At 34.0% G+C, this 20,052-nt stretch overlaps 2 protein-coding genes across 2 annotated transcripts; both read right to left on the bottom strand.

Annotated features, from left to right (window-relative positions):
- Positions 1 to 8,197: 8,197 nt before the first annotated feature.
- LOC145568066 (uncharacterized) lies at positions 8,198 to 10,415 on the bottom strand. The gene is made up of 3 exons (XM_081627505.1): positions 9,474 to 10,415; positions 9,034 to 9,385; positions 8,198 to 8,943 (listed from the first exon to the last, which is right to left on the bottom strand). The coding sequence occupies exons 1-3, from the start codon at positions 10,413 to 10,415 to the stop codon at positions 8,198 to 8,200; spliced, it is 2,040 nt and encodes a 679-aa protein (XP_081483631.1).
- Positions 10,416 to 14,505: 4,090 nt separating this feature from the next.
- LOC145568211 (protein SPIRRIG-like) lies at positions 14,506 to 19,974 on the bottom strand. Its single transcript, XM_081627648.1, has 4 exons — positions 19,421 to 19,974; positions 17,838 to 18,871; positions 16,088 to 17,711; positions 14,506 to 15,935 (listed from the first exon to the last, which is right to left on the bottom strand). The coding sequence occupies exons 1-4, from the start codon at positions 19,549 to 19,551 to the stop codon at positions 14,510 to 14,512; spliced, it is 4,215 nt and encodes a 1,404-aa protein (XP_081483774.1). The 5' UTR covers positions 19,552 to 19,974; the 3' UTR covers positions 14,506 to 14,509.
- Positions 19,975 to 20,052: the final 78 nt, after the last annotated feature.

The raw sequence follows: 20,052 nt of genomic DNA, 5'->3' as shown, positions 1-20,052 counted from the left end.
ACTAAAACAAACTATTTAACCTTTGTTATTCATTGTCGTCATCTCACGTCGTGTGTTTATGACGTTGTAGAAGACATTGTTGAAACTGGGTCGAATTCTTGACATGGAAATCTTGTATATACCTATGTATGAGACTTGAGAATAAATTGATGAACAGATTGCAAAAACAATAACCAAAAGAATAATGAGTGAAAAAAAAAAATTATACTAATAAAATTTTACTCCGTAATTCATATATACGGGTAATTACTCATATATTACATACAAGATAAGGAGCATGTAAGAGGGTGTAATTTTCCAGAGACTATTGACAAGAAGGATTAAAACTCACAATCCGAAAACTTTTCTTTATTTATTTTTTGAAATCGAAAAAAGCATTATTATACTTATCATAAATTAAATTACACACTAAAACATTAGGGGTAGCTTTTTGCATATGGAAAAATGAGAATATGCATCAATAACTACTTATGTACAAATTTATGAACATTAAGAAAATAAATTGAGAAAATTTGCTCATTTGTATCATATGCATGCAATTCACTAAATAAATTGAGAAAATTATGAGGAGCAAAGTAATAAGTAAGCACGTACCAATAATTAAATAAAATTGGTTCAATTCAATGAATTCTTCATTGTTGTTGTTTTCGTGATCCCATCAAAAGATGAAGCTACCAACATGATCTAATCTTTCCTTAATATAAAGTTGATGATGATTAATTGTTAGATTAATCAGAATAAAAGGCAAGTTGAGATCATGCTGGCAGCTTCATCAACTAGTGGTGCACGTCAATGTACAACATAATTTCCCAATGAAACTAAGAAAAAAATAAAAAATAAATAAATAAATAAATAAAAGAGAGAGAACAAGGTTATTTAATGAACATAGGATATAATGGTAGAGAAAGAAGTGAAGAAACAATGGGGTATTTATAGAGGGGCCAAAGGAGAGAGGTTTTTGGGAAAATGTAAATATAATGATATATATCATAGTATATAAAATATAGTACTAATAATAACTAATATTCATTTCATATCATATGATTAGGAGCCATATGATATTACAGATGGATGTGGCCTAAAGTGAGACACATTGAATATAATCACACCCAAGCCACATCAATCTATGAAAATTATTTTTTCATATTTTTTAATAATTTTTTTTAAAAAAATTGTTTTTGAAATTTTCTACCTATATATCTAGGGCTTTGTCAACTTTATACTTTTATTTAGCATATTCTCTCTTCTTTCCTTTATATCTCAAGAAGGGCAATGCCTTTTTCTTTGCTTTTCTTTTTGTTTTATTATTCTATTTTAGTTCTTTGAAGATTCAATAGAAGCCATGGTTTGATGTGTTGATATCAAAATATAGTAACATCAAGTATGTGCTTGCATCGGCTAATAAGGAGTTGTATGTGTTCTAGCTAGATTAATCAAGGTCTTAGCCGATAAGGATCGGAGTTGTGTATGTTCTAAACTAATTAAGGTTGCAGTTAGTTAAAACTTGAATGCAATAACACGCACTTGTTGGGAGTGTATGTTCATTCTAAACTAATCAAGGTTTTGCTTTGATTTACAATTAAGTATAGTGTAGTTTGAAGTACCCTAGATATACACTAGGTCTTTTTTTTTTTTTTGTTTTTTTAATTTTTTTGCAACTATATACCATCATTAATCTTATTACCGGTTATAATAAAGTATAAAGTATAGTGCAAGCTCTTATTATAGGATATCATCAATAATTTGTCACGATATAGATTACTAATTATTCATTTTAGACAAGTATTAGACAATAATACAACATAAGTCTATTCAACTACATATTAATTCAACAAATTAATTGATCAAATAGGACATTTACATCATTTCATATCAATTCAAACAAAAATATATATATTAACATTAACGTTAAAATCACTTTCAACTCCACCTCATTGGACTACAAATACCGACATTATCCCCCTAAACTTTCGAAGAAATATAAAAAAAAAAAAATAATTACAATTAAGTAATGTGATTTAGCTATACTAGGGGACCATAATTTTGTTAGTTGTAGAAGTAGGGTAAGGTATCTTAACATAACAACATGATCATGTGATCGATCTCAATCCATCTCTATGCAAGAGTCGTTTTCTTTTCTTTTCTTTTTCTTTTTTAATTCTTTAATTAGTTAATTTTAAAAAAATTTAAAAATATAATTTTAATTTTGTCCTTAGATAGATGGGTAGTCTTTATTTTTTTTTTCTTTATTAGCATGCAATGCCAATTGTCGGAGGCATGCTTTCTTTAGCATCTAATTGGTTAGCATAGATTTACATAAAAAAGGCAAGTGTTTAAGAGACAAGAGCAATGGGTTAAGTGACGCATGGATTCGGACAACAATATATATTATAATTAATTTAATACATAAAATTAATGAATAAATCAAAGTGAACTGTCAAAAGGGTAATTAAATTAATTAAAAATTAATTAAGGGAGTTCTGATAAAGTTAGTAAATTTTATGCTTTATTATCTTACTTTTATATGTTTACAATAAAAAAAATAAAAAATGTTACATATATAGAGCTTTTGTTTTGATCCCTTTGGTGGGTTTTGGGCAGATGGAACCAATAGATGCATGCATAGTCATAAAAAATAAGTTCCCCCACAAATCAAAGTATCAAAAAAGTGGAAAAATTGAAGAGTTAGGACAAGAAAAAGGTTCTCCAAGTTATTAGCTTCAAATGGCGCATGCACACATCATAAGATTGATTCACTTTGAGTGCATCCAAAATTCCAAATTCCAAACAATGCAAGCATCTTTCTTATTCCTTCTTCAATTCATCCATCTCTCTTTCATTTATTTCTCAATTGTACCATTTTTTAACTTGTCACCCAAGATTTGGCCCATATCCATTGTGTTTTAGAATCTTTGGCACTTTTGCATCAAGTGTTGTTGTATGATTATTGGTAATTTAGAAGGGGTTATATATACTAATTGATGTAACTTATATGAGATAATATGATGATAAGCATCGAATGTGATTTTTAACTTTTAATTATTGTTCATTGTTAGTTATTTTGTATGTTTTGAGTTAGCAATGTCGTCAGCAAGTGCTCTCACCTATTTGCATTGGTTGGTTGAGTCAATTATTTTTACGTGCGTATTGGCTATTTATATTTTTTTCTCTTATATTACGGGGGTGGGTTGAGATCAAGGTGGAGCTTCTTGTTCCAACGTACTATCTTTTAAACTCACTTGTACTACATATATAATTTGTTTGCCTAGTTTGGCTATCTAGTCAGGCCAACACCATGCACTTGATTGTTTAATTTGATTAGGTTTAATTAAATTACTATTTGATCTAATAATTTATTTTTTGTTTTGCTTAAAATTAGACGACCATATATTTCTTAACATATTAAAATTTCTTATTTTCGCTTGATACAACACAAAGACAAAAGACGAACCCATAAGCTCGCATACCAAGTAGGCTTATAAGCAATAATAAGCAACAAGAAGAAGTCCATGACCATATCCATGTTCATATAAAGAATACTAATTAATGTACCACATCAACATAAGAAGACACATTGAGAATGAGACAGAAAGATATACATATACTTACATTATTAAGCAGTATTTTCCAGCCTTTCTTAGCTTCCCTCAAACAAGGAAGGAGTGATGCTGTCACAGCATGACCTAGCAACAGCTAGCAATTACATTCATTCATACAATCATACATATATTATGCATATAAATATATGTATAATTGTATACTATATAGTTTTAATGTGATGACTAGCTAACTTGCTAACCATAGATAGATCATGCTGGCAGCTTCACTTGTTCCTTTCTTGAGGATTATTTCAACCACTTGACAAGCAAATTTAATCAACACCTCTTTAATTTAATTAGATCTCATCAGTTTAAATAATAATAATAACTATTATAATTGTATAGTTATATTTATATGGTACTAACTAGCTACAATATGTTTGTTGGAGACATCATCATAAAAGTACTAAAATTCATTTGAAAATATGTAAAATTATGCAACATACAAACACCCTTTGACTTTGTTTTTACATACATAGTTCTAGCTAGAATAATTATTAATTAATAGGTCTATGGAAAAGATTGGTGATTTTAAAAAAACAAAAGACATGCATTATGGTATTCTCTGTGAAAACATCAACTGTACTTTAAAAGTCAAACGAAATAGAAAAAAACCCAGAAAAGTTTCGATGATGACAAACAAGAAAAACAAAATTGAATAGGCCAACAAAAAAATAAAAAAATAAAAACTTATAAAAAAATATTTGGAAATTTAATATATGATCAAAAAAACAAAGATAAATATTACAAATATTTATTTTTTATTTTTATTTTTTTATTTTTTATTTTTGAAAACCTATTCATGTTAAGAAATGATAGATGTGAGGAGCAAATAAGATCCTTAATATAGAGGAAGGAGAACAGTGGAAATAAAGAGAGACAGCTCATAAGGAAATCAAAGGAGGAGGCAGGGAATTAAATCATACAATTCAAGTAGGTTTAATTATGTTGGTAATTAATAAGTGTTGGAATAGGTTAAGGGTTAGTCTTTAATTAAAGTAGTAGTACTACTACACTATTGTATGTGTGTTATTATTTTAGGTATAAGCATACAACATTTGGCAGGTTATAAAGGATTTAGGTCAAAATGTAGGGTGGCCTCAATCAGGTCAGGCCAGTTGTGTTAAACGGTGTAGCTAGCTAGGTTAATACTCTTAATATTGTGCATAATTAGTTAATTACGTTGTCAATAAGTAGGTTCATATAATTAAGTCAAAATTAGGTGAATTAATAAATAAATTAATAAAACACGCAGTTGGTGTTTTCAAGACACCAACCATTATATAGTCCTTTTATTTTGAGTTACGCTAAAAATTTCCTATGAACATTATGCTACCATGCCAATTAATGTTGAACTGTTGAAATATCTTTCATCTAGCTAGTGCTTCAAGCGTGACTCAGATCATCAGGCGATCAAACCTAACTTCATTTCTATTTGCGATATATGAACTCTTCAATCTAAATCTTTGTCTTTGTGCCTCATGGACGAAGCTAAAACATTATTTGTGAACACACAAAAATCTATGTAATTGTTAATTATAGATTTACTTTGTCTTTCTTACATCCATTATAACAAACTACAAATCTCTTATAACTAGCTAGCTCGATCAAAACACTTAATTAGGGCTTGTTCCGATTTACTGAAAACAACTGAACTGATTGGGGTTGAAGTGAACTGAACTGAACTAGATAGAGATGAAATGAATTTTTTATTAGAGAATAAAATTAGAAACTGAACTGAACTGAAATTAAGCTGAACAGAATAAGCCCCTTAGAATTCTCATCAAGATTGCTTGATAATAATATGTGCCACTTCAAATTAAACCACATTAATAAAACTTACAACACATTGCATATAAACTTGTATAATTAATATATAACCCCTCAACTACCTAATAAAACAGCTAAACGGCGATCTAATTCTGAATTCAGGTATCATCAGTCAACAGTCTCAACACCCCAACCTCCCCATGTTAAAGGCAAGATACTCAACCTTTATAATATCTTTAAGAAATAACAAGAGAAAAAACAATTTGGAAAAAGATGAAAAGAGAAAAGAGAAAAAAATTGCATGTGAAATTAAGCCACACGATCTTCATTAACCAAAAGTGTCACTAGGTATTGTTAACTTATTATCCACTTATGTTATTATTTGTGGATGATAAAAGCTAGTACTAGTGTAATAAATTAAATTTAGTATAGGACCATTATATAAAGTATGTATATTATGGCGTTATACCATAGGCGTGACATATATTAAAATTTTAGTAGTGAGATAGTGATTAGTGAGATCCAATCATATACGTAGTATAACAGATGAATGCTAGGGGATTCTATATTAATTGTTCTTTATGTAATTAAGGTGGTTTTAACCTTTAACCTATGAAGCTATTCTAGGGTTCACTACTCTTGTAGTACGTCTTGTTTTGTACACTTGTATGAGTATCTTTTGAGTTACTCAACAATCTTAATATATATATTTTTTTTTATCGATTTACTACTCATATTTTATACATTGATCCACCTCGTTAATTCTTGCTATATTCGTTCCAATATACTTTACTTTGACTTTTAAGCTAAACTAGGTTTAATTCACCTTGTTTTTTGATTTTTTGCTTATGTGATCTAATCAGAATTTATTTTTTTTATTTGATTTAATTTAAAATACTTATCAAGATATTCGGTCTAGGGTTAACTCATGTAGTCTTCTGTTGCATTTTTTGAGTTATTCAACAATCTATATACTCTTATCGATTTACTCATATTTTATATATCCATCATTCTTGTATGTAGGATCTTGCTAGATTTGTTCCAATACATGCAGTACATAGGTTTTTAAGACAAACTGCAAAACTATTCCCAAAAATACTAGTAAACTGTAGTAATTTCTGCAGCAAAATCTACTGCAATGATATTAGGTTGGAATGTGGGATGATAGTATTGAGTTTAGGTAATCGATATGATGTTTTCTGCTCATTTTTAATGCCTATTTAATGTCGTGTTGTTGTGGATCAACAGATGGAATATAATGAACAAGTATATAATTCAACTCTTACTTCTAAACTTCTATTTTTTTTTTTTCTTTTTTTTTTGTAGTAGATGATTCATCAATTCATGTATTCTTATCTTCTTTCAATACAAGTAACTATCATTTTAGCGTGAATTATGGACATTTTAGTTATACGCATCCATACTTAATTCACAAGTTCATGGAGTGTAATTGTGTAATAGTGATTGTAACTATAATATGTGTTGCAATTATGAAGAAATAGTTACGAAGTGAAATTTAATTAAAGAGAAGAATATGATAAGACAACAAGCTAAGACAAATTAATAGAGTAAAAGTAACCGCGACAATAATGTGTGCATGTAATTGTGAAGAGTAGATAACATCATAGTTACAAAGGGGAGGTTTATATAAAGTTGAGGATATGAGAAGATGTTGCAAACATGTGGTGAGTAAAATGTATCATAAAAGTCTTGAATATCACAAATTCTTCAAAAAGGCAGGTGTACGTTAATTTATTTTAAAACGGGTTAAAGTTATGTTAAAATTACTAAAAGTTGCCCTTTATACTGCAAAAGTTGTTTTATATTAATAAATTTTAGGGAAATTCTCTTTGGTAAACCTCTATTTTTTATTATTCTCTTTGGTAAATTGTGAAAAAACTTATTATCTTTGATACACTATATTTTAAAACATTAATTCATTGGTAAGATTAATGATGTAATTAGGGATTATGAGCCTAACCATGGTTAGCCAAAGCCTTAATGACAAATTTGACCTTAATTAAAAATCAGACTTTCCCTCCAAATTGCTTTCCTCATCCTTATATATCCCAAATCGATTTCCCCCTTTTTTCCAAACCCTAACTTCACGATTTTCCCCTAATTTCACGATTTCACGATTTTCCCTAATCATGAAGAACAGCCGATCTTCTCGCTCATCTAAGTCAATCACCATGGACGATCAAATTGGTTGGGTGAAGCATGTACGATGCGATTGTGTACCCCCTCAAGTTGCTGCAGTGATGGTGTCAGAGACCACGAAGAACCCTAGGCGACTTTTTTTCAAGTGCAGGGCTTGCGATTTTTTCTGTTGGTTGAAGGAGCATGATATAATCAGGGTTGGTGACGAATTGGAGGTTGAACAAGGTGCTCTTGTTGCTGTTACTTCAAGACTGGATGATTTGGTGAACTACATCAAATTGATTGTGAAGATGGCTGTGATTATGTATTTTGTATTGTTATTTGTTGTTGCGAAATGATGAATTAGGTTATGTTAAAGGTTATGTATTAGGATGTTGAAGGTTATGTATTAGGGCTATGAATTAAGACTGATGTAATTTTTTATGCATGATTATCAATGAAATTGGTACTACTTTTCTTGTGCACAGTGTATGAGTATTTTGCAATTGCTTAACTTAATAATAATGGCCATATTTCATTGTAACAACAAATCATTACATTAATCCTTAAGTTATCCAAAAAACCACACTATATGAATGTGTGACAAATACAGTTAATTAGAAGCAAAATATAACTGTTTTGAAATTCTCAAAATACATGATTTGGCTGTAATAAAGTTCTCTAAAACACTAACATGCAGGCTGACTTGCTGAGACACCTCCCTTAGCCTTCCTTGTCCTTGGTGAGACTCTTAGTGGCTGGAATGCCACTATTGCTGGTTGTGGTTGACTCATTGACACACCCTTCTTCTGCTTCTTTGGTTGCTTCTCTTTTGGCTGAGCAGTTGAGCTTTCACCCAAGACAGCCTTGTCTTTCATTGTCAAGCCACCTTGGCATGTTTGTGAGTTATGCCCAAATTGTTGGCATTTCCCACACCTCACAGTCCTAGACCTCTTCCCCTTTGCTTTCTCACCCTCCTCCCTCCTCCTGTTCCTAGCAGGCCTGCCTATGCCTCTTTTCATTGCTGGTGGGGCAATTTCTGGATAACTGCTGTCAGGCCATTGCTCTACATCTGGTATGGCCTTGATAGAGTTTGCATAAGCCAGTTTGTACCTGGTGACAGAGTACCACTCACTAATGTATGCTCTAGGGTCTTGATTATCATACAATATTGCCCTCATTGCATGCTTGCATGGCAACCCAGTTAGCTGCCATGCATTACACACACAGGTCTTCTCCCTTAAGTTGACTGGGAGCACAGACTTCCCATGAAGCACTTCAAATTCTCCATCTCCAGATTTCAAACACTTGCATGTTCTTGACTCTTGGCTTATCACTTGAAGCCTTTTCATGATGTTAGGGCAAACATCATCTCTCCAGTTCTCACATGCTTCCCTTCTGGTTGCCATTCTAACCATAGTTAGTCTTCTAATACCTGCAGCAAAGGTTCATGACAGCAAATTAGCTTTAGTGCTATCTTAGTTGTTGTAAAACTATATAAAGGTAGGTATGCTTAGTTAATAACCTTCAAGCAGAGTAAGTACTGGTCTGCATCTATCAATGCCCATGGTTGAATTGAAGCTTTCAACAAAATTAGATTTGTTTCTGTCACATTTCACAGCTGGATTGAAGGCATGTTTTGACCATCTTGACTGTGGTCCCAGTTCAGCAAGCCACACTAGAGACAGGGGATTGGCTTTTTGTAATGCCTCCATTGCTTTCTTGAATGTGAATGGATTGTAAGCTCTTGCAGCCTTCCAGAATAGTTGAAACATTAACAATCCAGGAAATTCTTTCTTAAAATTCTTGACTAAATGCTTGCAGCAATATCTTCTGCCCACTTTTGGCCAAATATCTGATATAGCAGAATCAATACCCTGCACAAAAGACATACTAATGTTAGGTAAACACACTATATTGTAGCATAATCAAATTATAAAAATGAAGAAAGCTTAATTGGTATACCTTTTGCCTATCACTGATGATGCACCAATCATCACCCCTTCCACTTGGTTGTAGTGCATTTTTCAAGTGATAAAGGAAGAACTTCCAACTGTCTGCATTTTCTGCACCAACTATTGCCCATGCTACAGGAAAAATTTCATTATTACCATCAAGAGCAACTGCAGAAAGTAAGACCCCACCATAGTTGCCTTTTAGGTGAGCTCCATCTACACCAATCAGACTTCTGCAACCAGCACTGACCCCATCAAGTGCAGCTTTAAATGCAATGAAAATGGAACTAAACACCATAGGTCTGTCAGGACCTACATTGTTCCATGCACAAAAAGCTAATGAGTTAGGGTTTAGCTCCTTGATCACATCACAATACCTTGGCAATTCTTTGTAGGAAACATCATGGCCACCATGAATTTCCACTAAAGCCTTTGTCCTAACCCTATACAAGGTGCTTTGTGCCATTGTGACCCCATATCTTTTCCATAACAGTTGATTCAGAGCCTTTGCAGGGATATCATTATTTGCCCTGATATCTTCAAGTAAAACCCTCATTGCCCACTTAACATTAACCATGTTGTTTCTTGTCTCAAGTCCTTGACAAGTATGCTCTGGGCTTTGTATGCTTTTGATTGCCCAAGTTGTACCATCTGGAAGTACAGAAGCATGCAATCTCCACCCACAGTTCAAATCTGAGCACCTAGCACAGTATCTCTTGTTGCTGGCAAAGTCAACAACAACTGAAAACCCACACTGAATGCAGTAATCTCTCACCACATCTCTGAGTTGTTGTTTATCCATAAATAACTGCCAAGGCTTCAAAACTATCTTCCCAAATCCCTCATCAATATACACTTCTCCATTACTGTATAACTTAGTCAGATAATTGTCTTGCTCATTCTCACACTCAAACTGTTCATCTTCAAAAGGATCAAAGCTGTCTTCAATCATGGGCCCATACTCATCATTAGGTAAGTCCTCTTCCTCATCTAAACTCACATCATCTGACTCATCACTATTCTCTTAATCTGACAGCCCAGTAGGGATGTATCCATCATCCTCACTATCATCTTCATCATTAAAAGGCAGCACAGTTGGCTCTACATCATCTTCACTTAAGCTAATTGCCAAATTCCTTCTCCTATTCTGCTCTACTGGTTGCTGTTCACTCACATCACCACTGTTACTAGTGCTAATCACTATCCCTTTTCTTTTAGCAGTTGTCCTAGGTAGTCTCTTTTGGAAAAAGGCTGACACTCTAGAAGATTTAGAAGAATCACCCTCACCTGAAGTAGCCCTAGTCCCAAACTCACCTATGTTTTGCAAGGGAGGTATCATAGACTGGGTTTGTGGTTGGGCTTGACTGTCTTGTGTGATGATGTCATGTGGCATTTGGTATTGATTTGGATGTAGATCATCACTTTGGTCTTGGTCATTTGTTTGGTTAGGCTGCCATGGAGTTGGTGAAATGTTGAACCATGTTTCTAAGGCATTCCTTCTCCCCCTCCCTCTGGCAGATGATCTCCCTCTCCCTCTGCCTCTTTCATTCCCTCTCCCCCTCCCTCTCACAGCACCTCTCCCTCTCCCTCTCCCTCTTCCTCTCCCTCTACCCTCTACCCTCTACTTCCAACTCAGCTTCTAACTCAGCCCAAGTTTGATCTGGATCATAATTCAGAACCACAAGTTCACTCACCTTGTCTGACTGCCCTAATGCCTTAACATGTCTATCAAATTCTGCCTTGCTAACTACTTCAGCTTCCACCAACTCAGTTTGTTTTTGCTTCCTAGGTGTGAGCTTTTTCTTAGTTGTAGCAGATGGTCCAGCTTGTGGCTTAGCTAATGGTTCAACTACTGGCTTAGCTAATGGTTCAACCGGGTTAGCCCCCACTACTTCCTTCCCAGCCATTAATGATCTTGCAGCAGCAACTACCTTACTATCTTTTACACCATCCCCAACCCAAATGTAAATCTCTTTTTTTTCAGGCAAATTTGCAAACATCTTCATCAAATCAGCATCACTTAAAAGTGGCACATGCTTCATTTTATATACATATTGAAAGGTGGGGTTCTGAGCTGTTACAATATTACCCTCCCTAGCCTTTTCCCAATACTCTACAATAAGGTCAATCAAATTAACCTTATCTATATCATCAACCACAACAGACACATCAACACCATTAAACTGAAATTGTAGCACAATTTTATCACCCATTCTGCATCAATCAAACAACATGCAACAAACAATTGTATAAGCATCTGCCCTAAAATAGCATAATTCACCACACAAAAATACACAACAAAATAAACTGATAATACCCCACAAAAACTAATAAAAACTTCAACTTTATCAATTATCATCAACAATCACACAAAAATACCCACAAAATCAACAGCATTTCATAATCCAACCCAGTAAATGAAAAACAGAGCATATCAAATTTTTAAGCGGAAATACCACTTACCTTGCTTCAACTCTGAGTCGATGATGATAGACTATAAAAAAATGCGACCTTTGAAGCCGATCGTCACTCCAAATACCACCCAAGCACGACTTTTTGACTATCAGAATTCCCGATCAAGCCGTCCAAAATTTTCACTGAAATCGCCTTCAAAGCACAATCAACCAATTACAAAACACTACCCAGGATTATTATTGTCACAAGCCCTAATTTTTTGTCGAGTAATTTGTGAGGATGAAGAATTTCGAAGGTGAAATGAATGAAGATGAAGAATTTCGAGGTGAAATGAATGAAAAAATTCAGAACCCTCCCCTCCAAAATTAATCTGATTAGACATATGTGGTTGGGCAAAATTAAATGAGGGGGAGGGTATTTTAGGCAGCACAATCATTTTTTTATTAAAACAGTTAACCATGGTTAAATAATCCCTAATTACAATCATTAATCTTACCAATGAATTAATGTTTTAAAATATAGTCTACCAGAGATAATAAGTTTTTTCACAATTTACCAAAGAGAATAATAAAAAATAGAGGTTTACCAAAGAGAATTTCCCTAAATTTTATCTTACAAATAACTTACAATGTAATAGATTAATCATATTAGTCTTTATAGTATGTAATCACATATCTATAACAAATTACACATTGAAATAAAATTCAAATCAATGATAAATTAAAAGTTACTTTGGTTAAAGTTATCATAAAAATAATTAAAGCTACGCTCAAACTAACCACTTTATAATAAAATTAATGTATACCCGTTGTACACAAGACTTATTCCTCGAATATATAAAACCCAAAAAAAGGTTTAAAGGTCCCGAATTTGGGATACTCGTAGTATGAAAATGGATCCAAGGGACAGAGATGGATCAAGTAATTTGTTGTCGTTGCTTAATTGCAGATTCGCAGCTGCCAAATTATTATGTTGGGCCATTTTCATCGGCTTGTCTTTATATGCTTATTGCATAAGAAATGGCAACTACACTATGTGTTATCAAATTGTTTTGGATGTTGACTTGAGATTTGGAGTGTTCCTAAAAAATGCACATCTCTAAATGTTGCTATCAAAAAACAGAAGTAATAGGACATTAGATATGTAATCGGGGTATTCAAAACCTTTAAAATAATAGTTGTAGTGGCTTATGGTTGAAACATAAGATTGATTTTAATACTCTGTCACATTTTAATAAATGCAGTATTGGTTCTCACACACACAGTATAGACGAAAAAAATCTAAACTTATTATTTTTTTTTTTTTGTCATGTTGGTTATTAATACCGTATTAAAGAACCCATTCAACCAGAAACGTGAGTAAATAATTACTCCGACATACCTAGTTAGAATTGGTTTTTATATTCTATCACAAATCTCTACTCCGAGGATAGTAACTCGAGAATAAAGATGCCTAGCTAGGGTTTTTAGTCATATGATGGCAGCTCATACCAGGTAATATAAACCAAGATGAGCCAAAAACATAAGCATCTTCTTGGATCCATAAAGTAGAAGACAGTGGTTAATGATATTTGTGCTCAACAAGTTGTGGAGTGAGTAGAGTGGTCCTAGACTTAATTTGGTGCTTTGCGTAGACTCTGCGTGCATGCAATGCAAACTTCAGATGACAGAATTATAAAGATGAAGATAACAAATGTGTGTTATTTTTTTTTTTTATTTTTTTTTTTTATGATAATAATTCTTGGGAACCCAAAAATCTTCTGCTTTCATTTACTTTGTACAAAAAATGAGACCTTCCTTTGTTCTTTTTGAGGTTTATAACAACCTGGATTTCCTACATCCTAGCTACTGCAACTGTAATGAGGCCAATGACTATTTATTCTTCTTTCGTTTTGAAATACTCAGCTCTGTAATGATTACACTTTGAATTTTGACACGGCATTTTAATACAACTTATAATTTGAGATGCTAATGATTATAATTTGGAAAATGCTATACATACTCTAAGGGCTACATATAATCATTAAATATACACTAGAAAATCGTAGAAATTTAGAAAATCATATAAATATAAACATTAATTAGACTGATATATTCGTGTTTTTGTCATGAATTCCTAATTTTATACAATTTTCAAAAGTGTATTTAATGTTTATATATAGCGCTTAACTCTACATATAGCATTACCAATTTTACATTGACAAACATAAAAAAATAAAGAATAAAGAATTACCATTATTTCGTCAACAGTGGGATTATTTGAGAGTATGTTAGTAATTTTGACCAATTACTTCTTCCAATCTCTAATATTTCACACTTTATTTTTTGCATTAAAAATGAAATAAAATTACTTACCAAAAATTAATTTTATACTCACTTATCACTCGAGTGTCGTGTCAAGGTGTCATCATTTCATAAACCAGCTGACCACTTGGGCCATATACGCAGGCAAAGCCACTAGAAGATCAGATGGGCTAGATACTACTCTGAATGTGGGCTGGATCTATAGACCGTTAAGCTCTTAACCATACTCTAACTGAAGGTCAAATGCACCTATTTGGTTAAGCAACAGATGGAAAACAACGAAAACTTACATGCCTTTATTAGTACTTAAATTGTTGGCATACTATGATCACAAAGGCCAGTAATCTTCCCAAGCCAAAGAGCTAATGAGTTCAAATTTATGATCATGCCCAAGTTGTTCGAAATGACTCCTCCATTCACTCTCTGCATGAAGAATTAAGTCGTCTTTCTTTCTGTAAGCAATCCCTAACTCAGCTCGCGTAGTATTTTGTGTAGCTGCAAGAGTTGTTTTCCGGTCAGCCCATTGATCCCAATATATGGGGTCAAGTTTAGTTGTGTATTCTGTTTTCTTCCCCATTTTAGCCGTCCAATGATCCTCCAATGACTCGAACTTCTCTCTTCTAAACTTTTCTGATTCTGTAATGAATTTTGACCATCTAACACTTGCAAATTGCTGCAGCACATGCTTCACATCATGTTCAGATCTCTGAAACCACATTATGAAAGTAGATGAGTTTTCTGTTAAGAGTTTGTCAAAGCCCCCATTTAATACATCCAAGGGCTTATTGTGGTCTGTCTTTGATATGAGCACGTCTTCAAGGGAGGCTCGGCAATGCACTAGAAGAAACTTTAGTATACTCATGGCTAAATTTCTTGCATCTGTTTGCTCGTCAGAGATGAGGGAGATTAAACTAATGCAGAGGGAGCAATATAGATCAATATCCGCATTGCTTGAATGGAAGATGATTTCTTTATGAGCATGTATTAGTTCCAAGACTATGCAAACATCAACCCACATTTCTTCTTGGGAAATGAGAGGATCCTCTCTAGTGGAGGCCAAGAAAGATGGAAGAAAACAATACAATACCATCCGATTTGTGCTCTTAAGGATAACATCAATTGGCCTGCTTCCTCTTAAAATTGATAGCAGGCCTGTCCAAGGAAGGGATGATTCCTCATTTTGACCGTCTTTCTTTGCAGAATGGAGCATCAAGAAACAGAATTCTAAAACTTTCATCACAGCTGAAGGCTGAGGAAATACACCTATATAAACACAATCTACAATCAAATTGCAAAATGACCCTAAATTTGACCACAATATGTTCTTATCCAAAATTTGGCCATTTCTCTCATCACTATACAGAAGCTGCCTTTCTAAATAAGTCATAACTCTACTAAGGCACAGTGCCTGGAAAGTTAGAGCAGATTCAGAATCAAGATATAAAGGACCACTCCATAAAATGCTTTCCATGATTGCAATTGAATTTACATGCCCAATTAAAGTAACGGAGAGAACTTCTGCTATGAGATCTAAGATAGCAGTGGCTCCTATTGAATATAATTTACCTCTACCAGTGGAATTGTCAAGTTCCAGCATAAGATGGGAGGTAGTTAGAAAACTTGAATATTCAGTAGACGTATGAGAACCAAGCTTTGCAGAAGGTGATTCATTGCCTTCACAAGCTAAGATGGAATAACTGGTGGAAGTTGTCAAAACATAAGGTTCTATGACCAATTTTACAGCCATATACGCCCTGGAAGACAAGACCAAAAAAAAAAAAAAAAGTTTAGTACAAAAAAATAATCAATTCAAAATATCAAGGTACAAGCAACTATTTTTAAAAGTCCTACTTTAAGCAAAAATAATTCTGAGTATTGATATAGTAGAGAGGAGAAACCAACCAACCTCACAATAGAGAAGTAAAGGTCGACACAGCTCTCGAGAAATTCAGTCCTTTCACAGATTTTAGAGAAAGATGGAGTCATTTTAGCCGAATTAGCCATAAATCTCAGTATTGAAGTAGCATCAGTGGCAGAGGCTTCCAAGCCATGTAAAGATGTAGTATGTGTCTTGTGATCCAAAGCTTCTTCACCACCTAATTCTTCAATAATATCCATGTTTCCCTCTACAAGGTCCACATCAGAAGATTGAGGGAAATCCAAAGCTTGTTGAGCTAGATTTGGTTGGACTCTGAGCTGATCAAATACAAATTTCACCATAGCAACTATAGAATCTAACAGCCTAGCAAATTTCAAGTCACCAAATTCCTCATTAGTGAGCATTAATGCCTCAAAGTCCGAAATTCCAACTTCAGGTAACTTTGGGTATATAGGCTTGTTAAATATTAAGCAGAAGATAGTATAATATATGTCAAGAAACTCATGAAAACTTGGAAGTACATGAGACAGTTCTTCAAATCCCCCGTTACTCTCAAATTTAAGAGGAAATGTGGGAGATGAAGTGAAACATAAACCCAGAAGGGTTATTATCCATATCATGCTTGAGGGATGAATTGCCCTATCAAGAAAATGTGCAATGAGCTGTGATGAGACAATTTTATGCCAATGCTCAAGCAATTCCTCTGAAACTATGGTCACTTGTAAATCTATGAGAGTCTCCAAGAGAATATTTCTCAAAGTCACGCGCTTACTCATCACCTCTCTCGTGAATTGAGATGGTTTCATCACTTCAGGGGGTTCAAATGTCATAAGCACAAATGATGTCACATTTTCCAACTCTGTGTCTAGAAACTTGTGCTCTAAGATGACTGCAAGTAGAATAACAAATTTCTCCAAGACAAGCACTTCAATATCATCCCTATGAAAAGCTGCCAACAAGTGCTCAACAATGTTTCTTTCACGTAGAACACCCAGATTATGATCTTTAAATTTATACGCAGACACCAAATTCTCGAAAAAGTTCAGAATTTCTAACTGGATGGAAACAGGGGCTGTCACCCACAGGGTCCAGTCTAGCAAAACATGCTCTACTATATCTGCATCAGATATAGCACCAGAGATTAATAAATCTGCCTCTGTATCATTTGAACACCCATTAACATGATTAGATGTTTCGCCATTTGTAGAGAAATCATTTATTTCTCCATGATAATTTATTGAAGAAAGTGAATCCTGATCTTCTAGATCAACTTCCAGAGATATGGCCTGGGGCATGGCTTTTGCAGATGAAATAATAGTTTGGCTATCCACCACCTTTAGCGGATCTTCAAACACAACAATCTTGAAGAGAATCTGAAGACATTTCATGTCAAACAAGGCTACTTTCCCACCAAGGAACAGAGACAGTAACTGATAACCTTTGCATGCTTTCATCTGTTCAGCCCTATGAAAATTCTGAGTTAGAGCAGATGCAAATAACGTCAAAGCTATATGAAGCATGTTCCTTGTTTCAGCAGATTCAATAGTAGCTAGAGTAACAGCTATCCCTGTTACTGGGCAGACGACATTTCCAATTATACATCTTCTACAAATAGCGATATCACCATAGAGTTCCCCAAAGTGTGGTATGCCTGAAATTTATTGAAGTCCCACGAAATAAATAAGATAAAGAAACTAAATCAATCTCATTATTGATTTAGATTTTGTATGAATAACTTTATTATAAATTAATACTAGTATGGAGTTTGTTAACTGACCAGTTGAAGGAACAACAACAGACATAGGATCAACAAGATTGAGCAAGGCCAAAGTCTGTGATGCTGGCAGAGCTTCTATCCGCACTGCACTGAAAGCACAAAGGAGTTTCTTTCCGAAAAGTTGTAGCCACAGTTTTTCCAACATCTTCATATCCCAAATTGTCTCTGAGACATCTACCTCGGGTCTCCCTACTTTCTCAATAGTGTCTAATCTTTCTATTCCATTATCTGAACTCGAGTCCGTGTTTCTCACTCCCTCACCATCTTCATCAACATTAGAGTGAGAAATATCTGAACCTTGAAGTAGAGTTTTGTTTCCTCTAACAAGCATGTACATGAAACGAATAACATCAGCAGAGAGTGGTTCTTGGAAAAGGTAGCAACTACGTAATCTCCATTGCAAGTCACTAACCCTTGCATGGTTTGCAGGTGTCCCAATGGTAATCTGCAATTCCCTTTCAACAAGCATTGGAGTGTAAGCAACTTCTGCAGTATCACTCAGCTTCCCATTAACATATATATGTACAGTACCAGAGAAGTGTTTTGCAGTCACATCATCTCTATTACTTTGGACAATGGCAAGATGATACCATTCGCCTTCTTCCAAACCCAAGCTACAAGAAGATAATAACAAAGTATTGTTTGTTGCAAGACTCAGCACACCATCCTGTTGCAGAAAAAGTTCTCCTACAAATGAGTTTTCACTATCTGTTGAACTAACTGAAAACAACCTCAGTTTCATTGTTGCTTGGTGTTCTGTTTGCATTGATTTTAAGGCCCTATACTGAAACCAGCAAACAAATGAGTAGCCCTCCTTTGGTGACCATACCCTCTCCCCTAGCGATGCTACAATGCAAGCATGCCCCATTTTACTCATGTCGAATTCTAAGCAAGGAGCAAAAGAAGCACTCTCATAGGCCAAATGCTCCATGAATAACAGCCTTCCCAAGATGTTATTGAGATTATGGTTTGCATCTATGAGCCTCAATTGCAAAACATACTGAATGAGCAGCCGAAGTTCTGGAGGTGACAACCTGTGATCAATGTTACAAAGGGCATGGCATTTGTCTGAAGTAAGTCAAAGATGAGTAAGAAGTAAATTCAAATTCATTTTTCATAATATACTAGATGTAAAATTAAAGCACTATATATGGTGAGTTGCAACTCTTGCAAGCACCCATATAACCTATCTTGCATCCCGAGATCAATGTTAAACAAGCTATTAAGGTTGTTATTTGACGAAAAGCTTCCTAACTAAACATTAACATGCTCATCAACACACTTTTTTAAAAAAAATCCCTATTTACTCAGTTCAATATGTAATGATTTAATTTTACTCAAATATGTCATTGTCTTGATATAATCTTCACCGCTATAGTGTATATGCACAATGATACAATCAAGTCAATTGTGCTCCAAGTAAACACTATCAACTAAGAGTTAAACTAATTTCCCTAAAAACCACTCGAAATTGAATGCAACTAAGAAGCAAACTCTACAGCCAAAATTCAGAACAAAAACTTAGATTCAATCAAAACCCAACAAATGAATGCAATTATAAAGAATCAAGAAGAATATTTTACCTTGAAGGAAAATAATCATAAGAAGTGTCTGTTCTTGGTGGGACTTCAACAACTTCACTCAATTGAGATAAAGACTCAAACCCAACCTTCTCTTTGATGTCCTTGAACAATGTGGTTACCCAGGACTCCATTTTTTAATCTTTAACTTTCTGGGTATGAAAATTTTGCAGATTTTGAAGGTTGATGAAGAAGAAGAAAGAACAAAAGTAAAGAATTTGAATGTCATGATCATGTTGTATGTAGTATGTAGAATAATGGGTTCAAATACTACAACGTGTAGGCCATCTTTCCCTTATTTTTGGGGGAAATTAAGGTCAATCACCAATTTTGAGTTTTGGTGAAATAATTTTCATTGGGTCATTTTCTCGAACACATGGTGTGCATTATGATTAGTAGTGGTGATATTATATCATTGGGCAGAAGATGCTCAATCCTCCCACAAATTGAAATGGTTGCATCACTCGCATGAATTAAAAAAAGAAAGGACTTTGCTTTAAATTAGTCAACCACACAACCTACGAAAAGTGATTTCTAAATTTCTACAAGAACATGGAGTTCAAACCCGAGAAATGCTCATCCTCAACTAAGTTGAGGCATGAGTGACTCAACTAATTAAAAAAAAAAAAAAAAAA

The sequence above is a fragment of the Chenopodium album genome, chromosome 11 (assembly GCF_948465745.1).
Source record: "Chenopodium album chromosome 11, dcCheAlbu1.1, whole genome shotgun sequence".
NCBI lineage: Eukaryota > Viridiplantae > Streptophyta > Magnoliopsida > Caryophyllales > Amaranthaceae > Chenopodium > Chenopodium album.
Note: the sequence above shows the minus strand (reverse complement) of the source record. Positions and strands in the feature narration are given on the sequence as shown.

Bases quoted from the DNA above. Each gene is read 5' to 3' on its own strand.
- LOC145568211 (XM_081627648.1), bottom strand. From the start codon at position 19,551: ATGGAGTCCTGGGTAACCACATTGTTCAAGGACATCAAAGAGAAGGTT. The intron at 18,872-19,420 runs GTAAAATATTCT...CATTGATCACAG, and splicing joins TATGATTATTTTCCTTCAAG to GTTGTCACCTCCAGAACTTC. The intron at 17,712-17,837 runs GTCAGTTAACAA...AATAAATTTCAG, and splicing joins TGTTGTTGTTCCTTCAACTG to GCATACCACACTTTGGGGAA.
- LOC145568066 (XM_081627505.1), bottom strand. From the start codon at position 10,415: ATGATTGAAGACAGCTTTGATCCTTTTGAAGATGAACAGTTTGAGTGT. The intron at 9,386-9,473 runs GTATACCAATTA...TCTTTTGTGCAG, and splicing joins TCATCAGTGATAGGCAAAAG to GGTATTGATTCTGCTATATC. The intron at 8,944-9,033 runs GTTATTAACTAA...CCTTTGCTGCAG, and splicing joins AGTACTTACTCTGCTTGAAG to GTATTAGAAGACTAACTATG.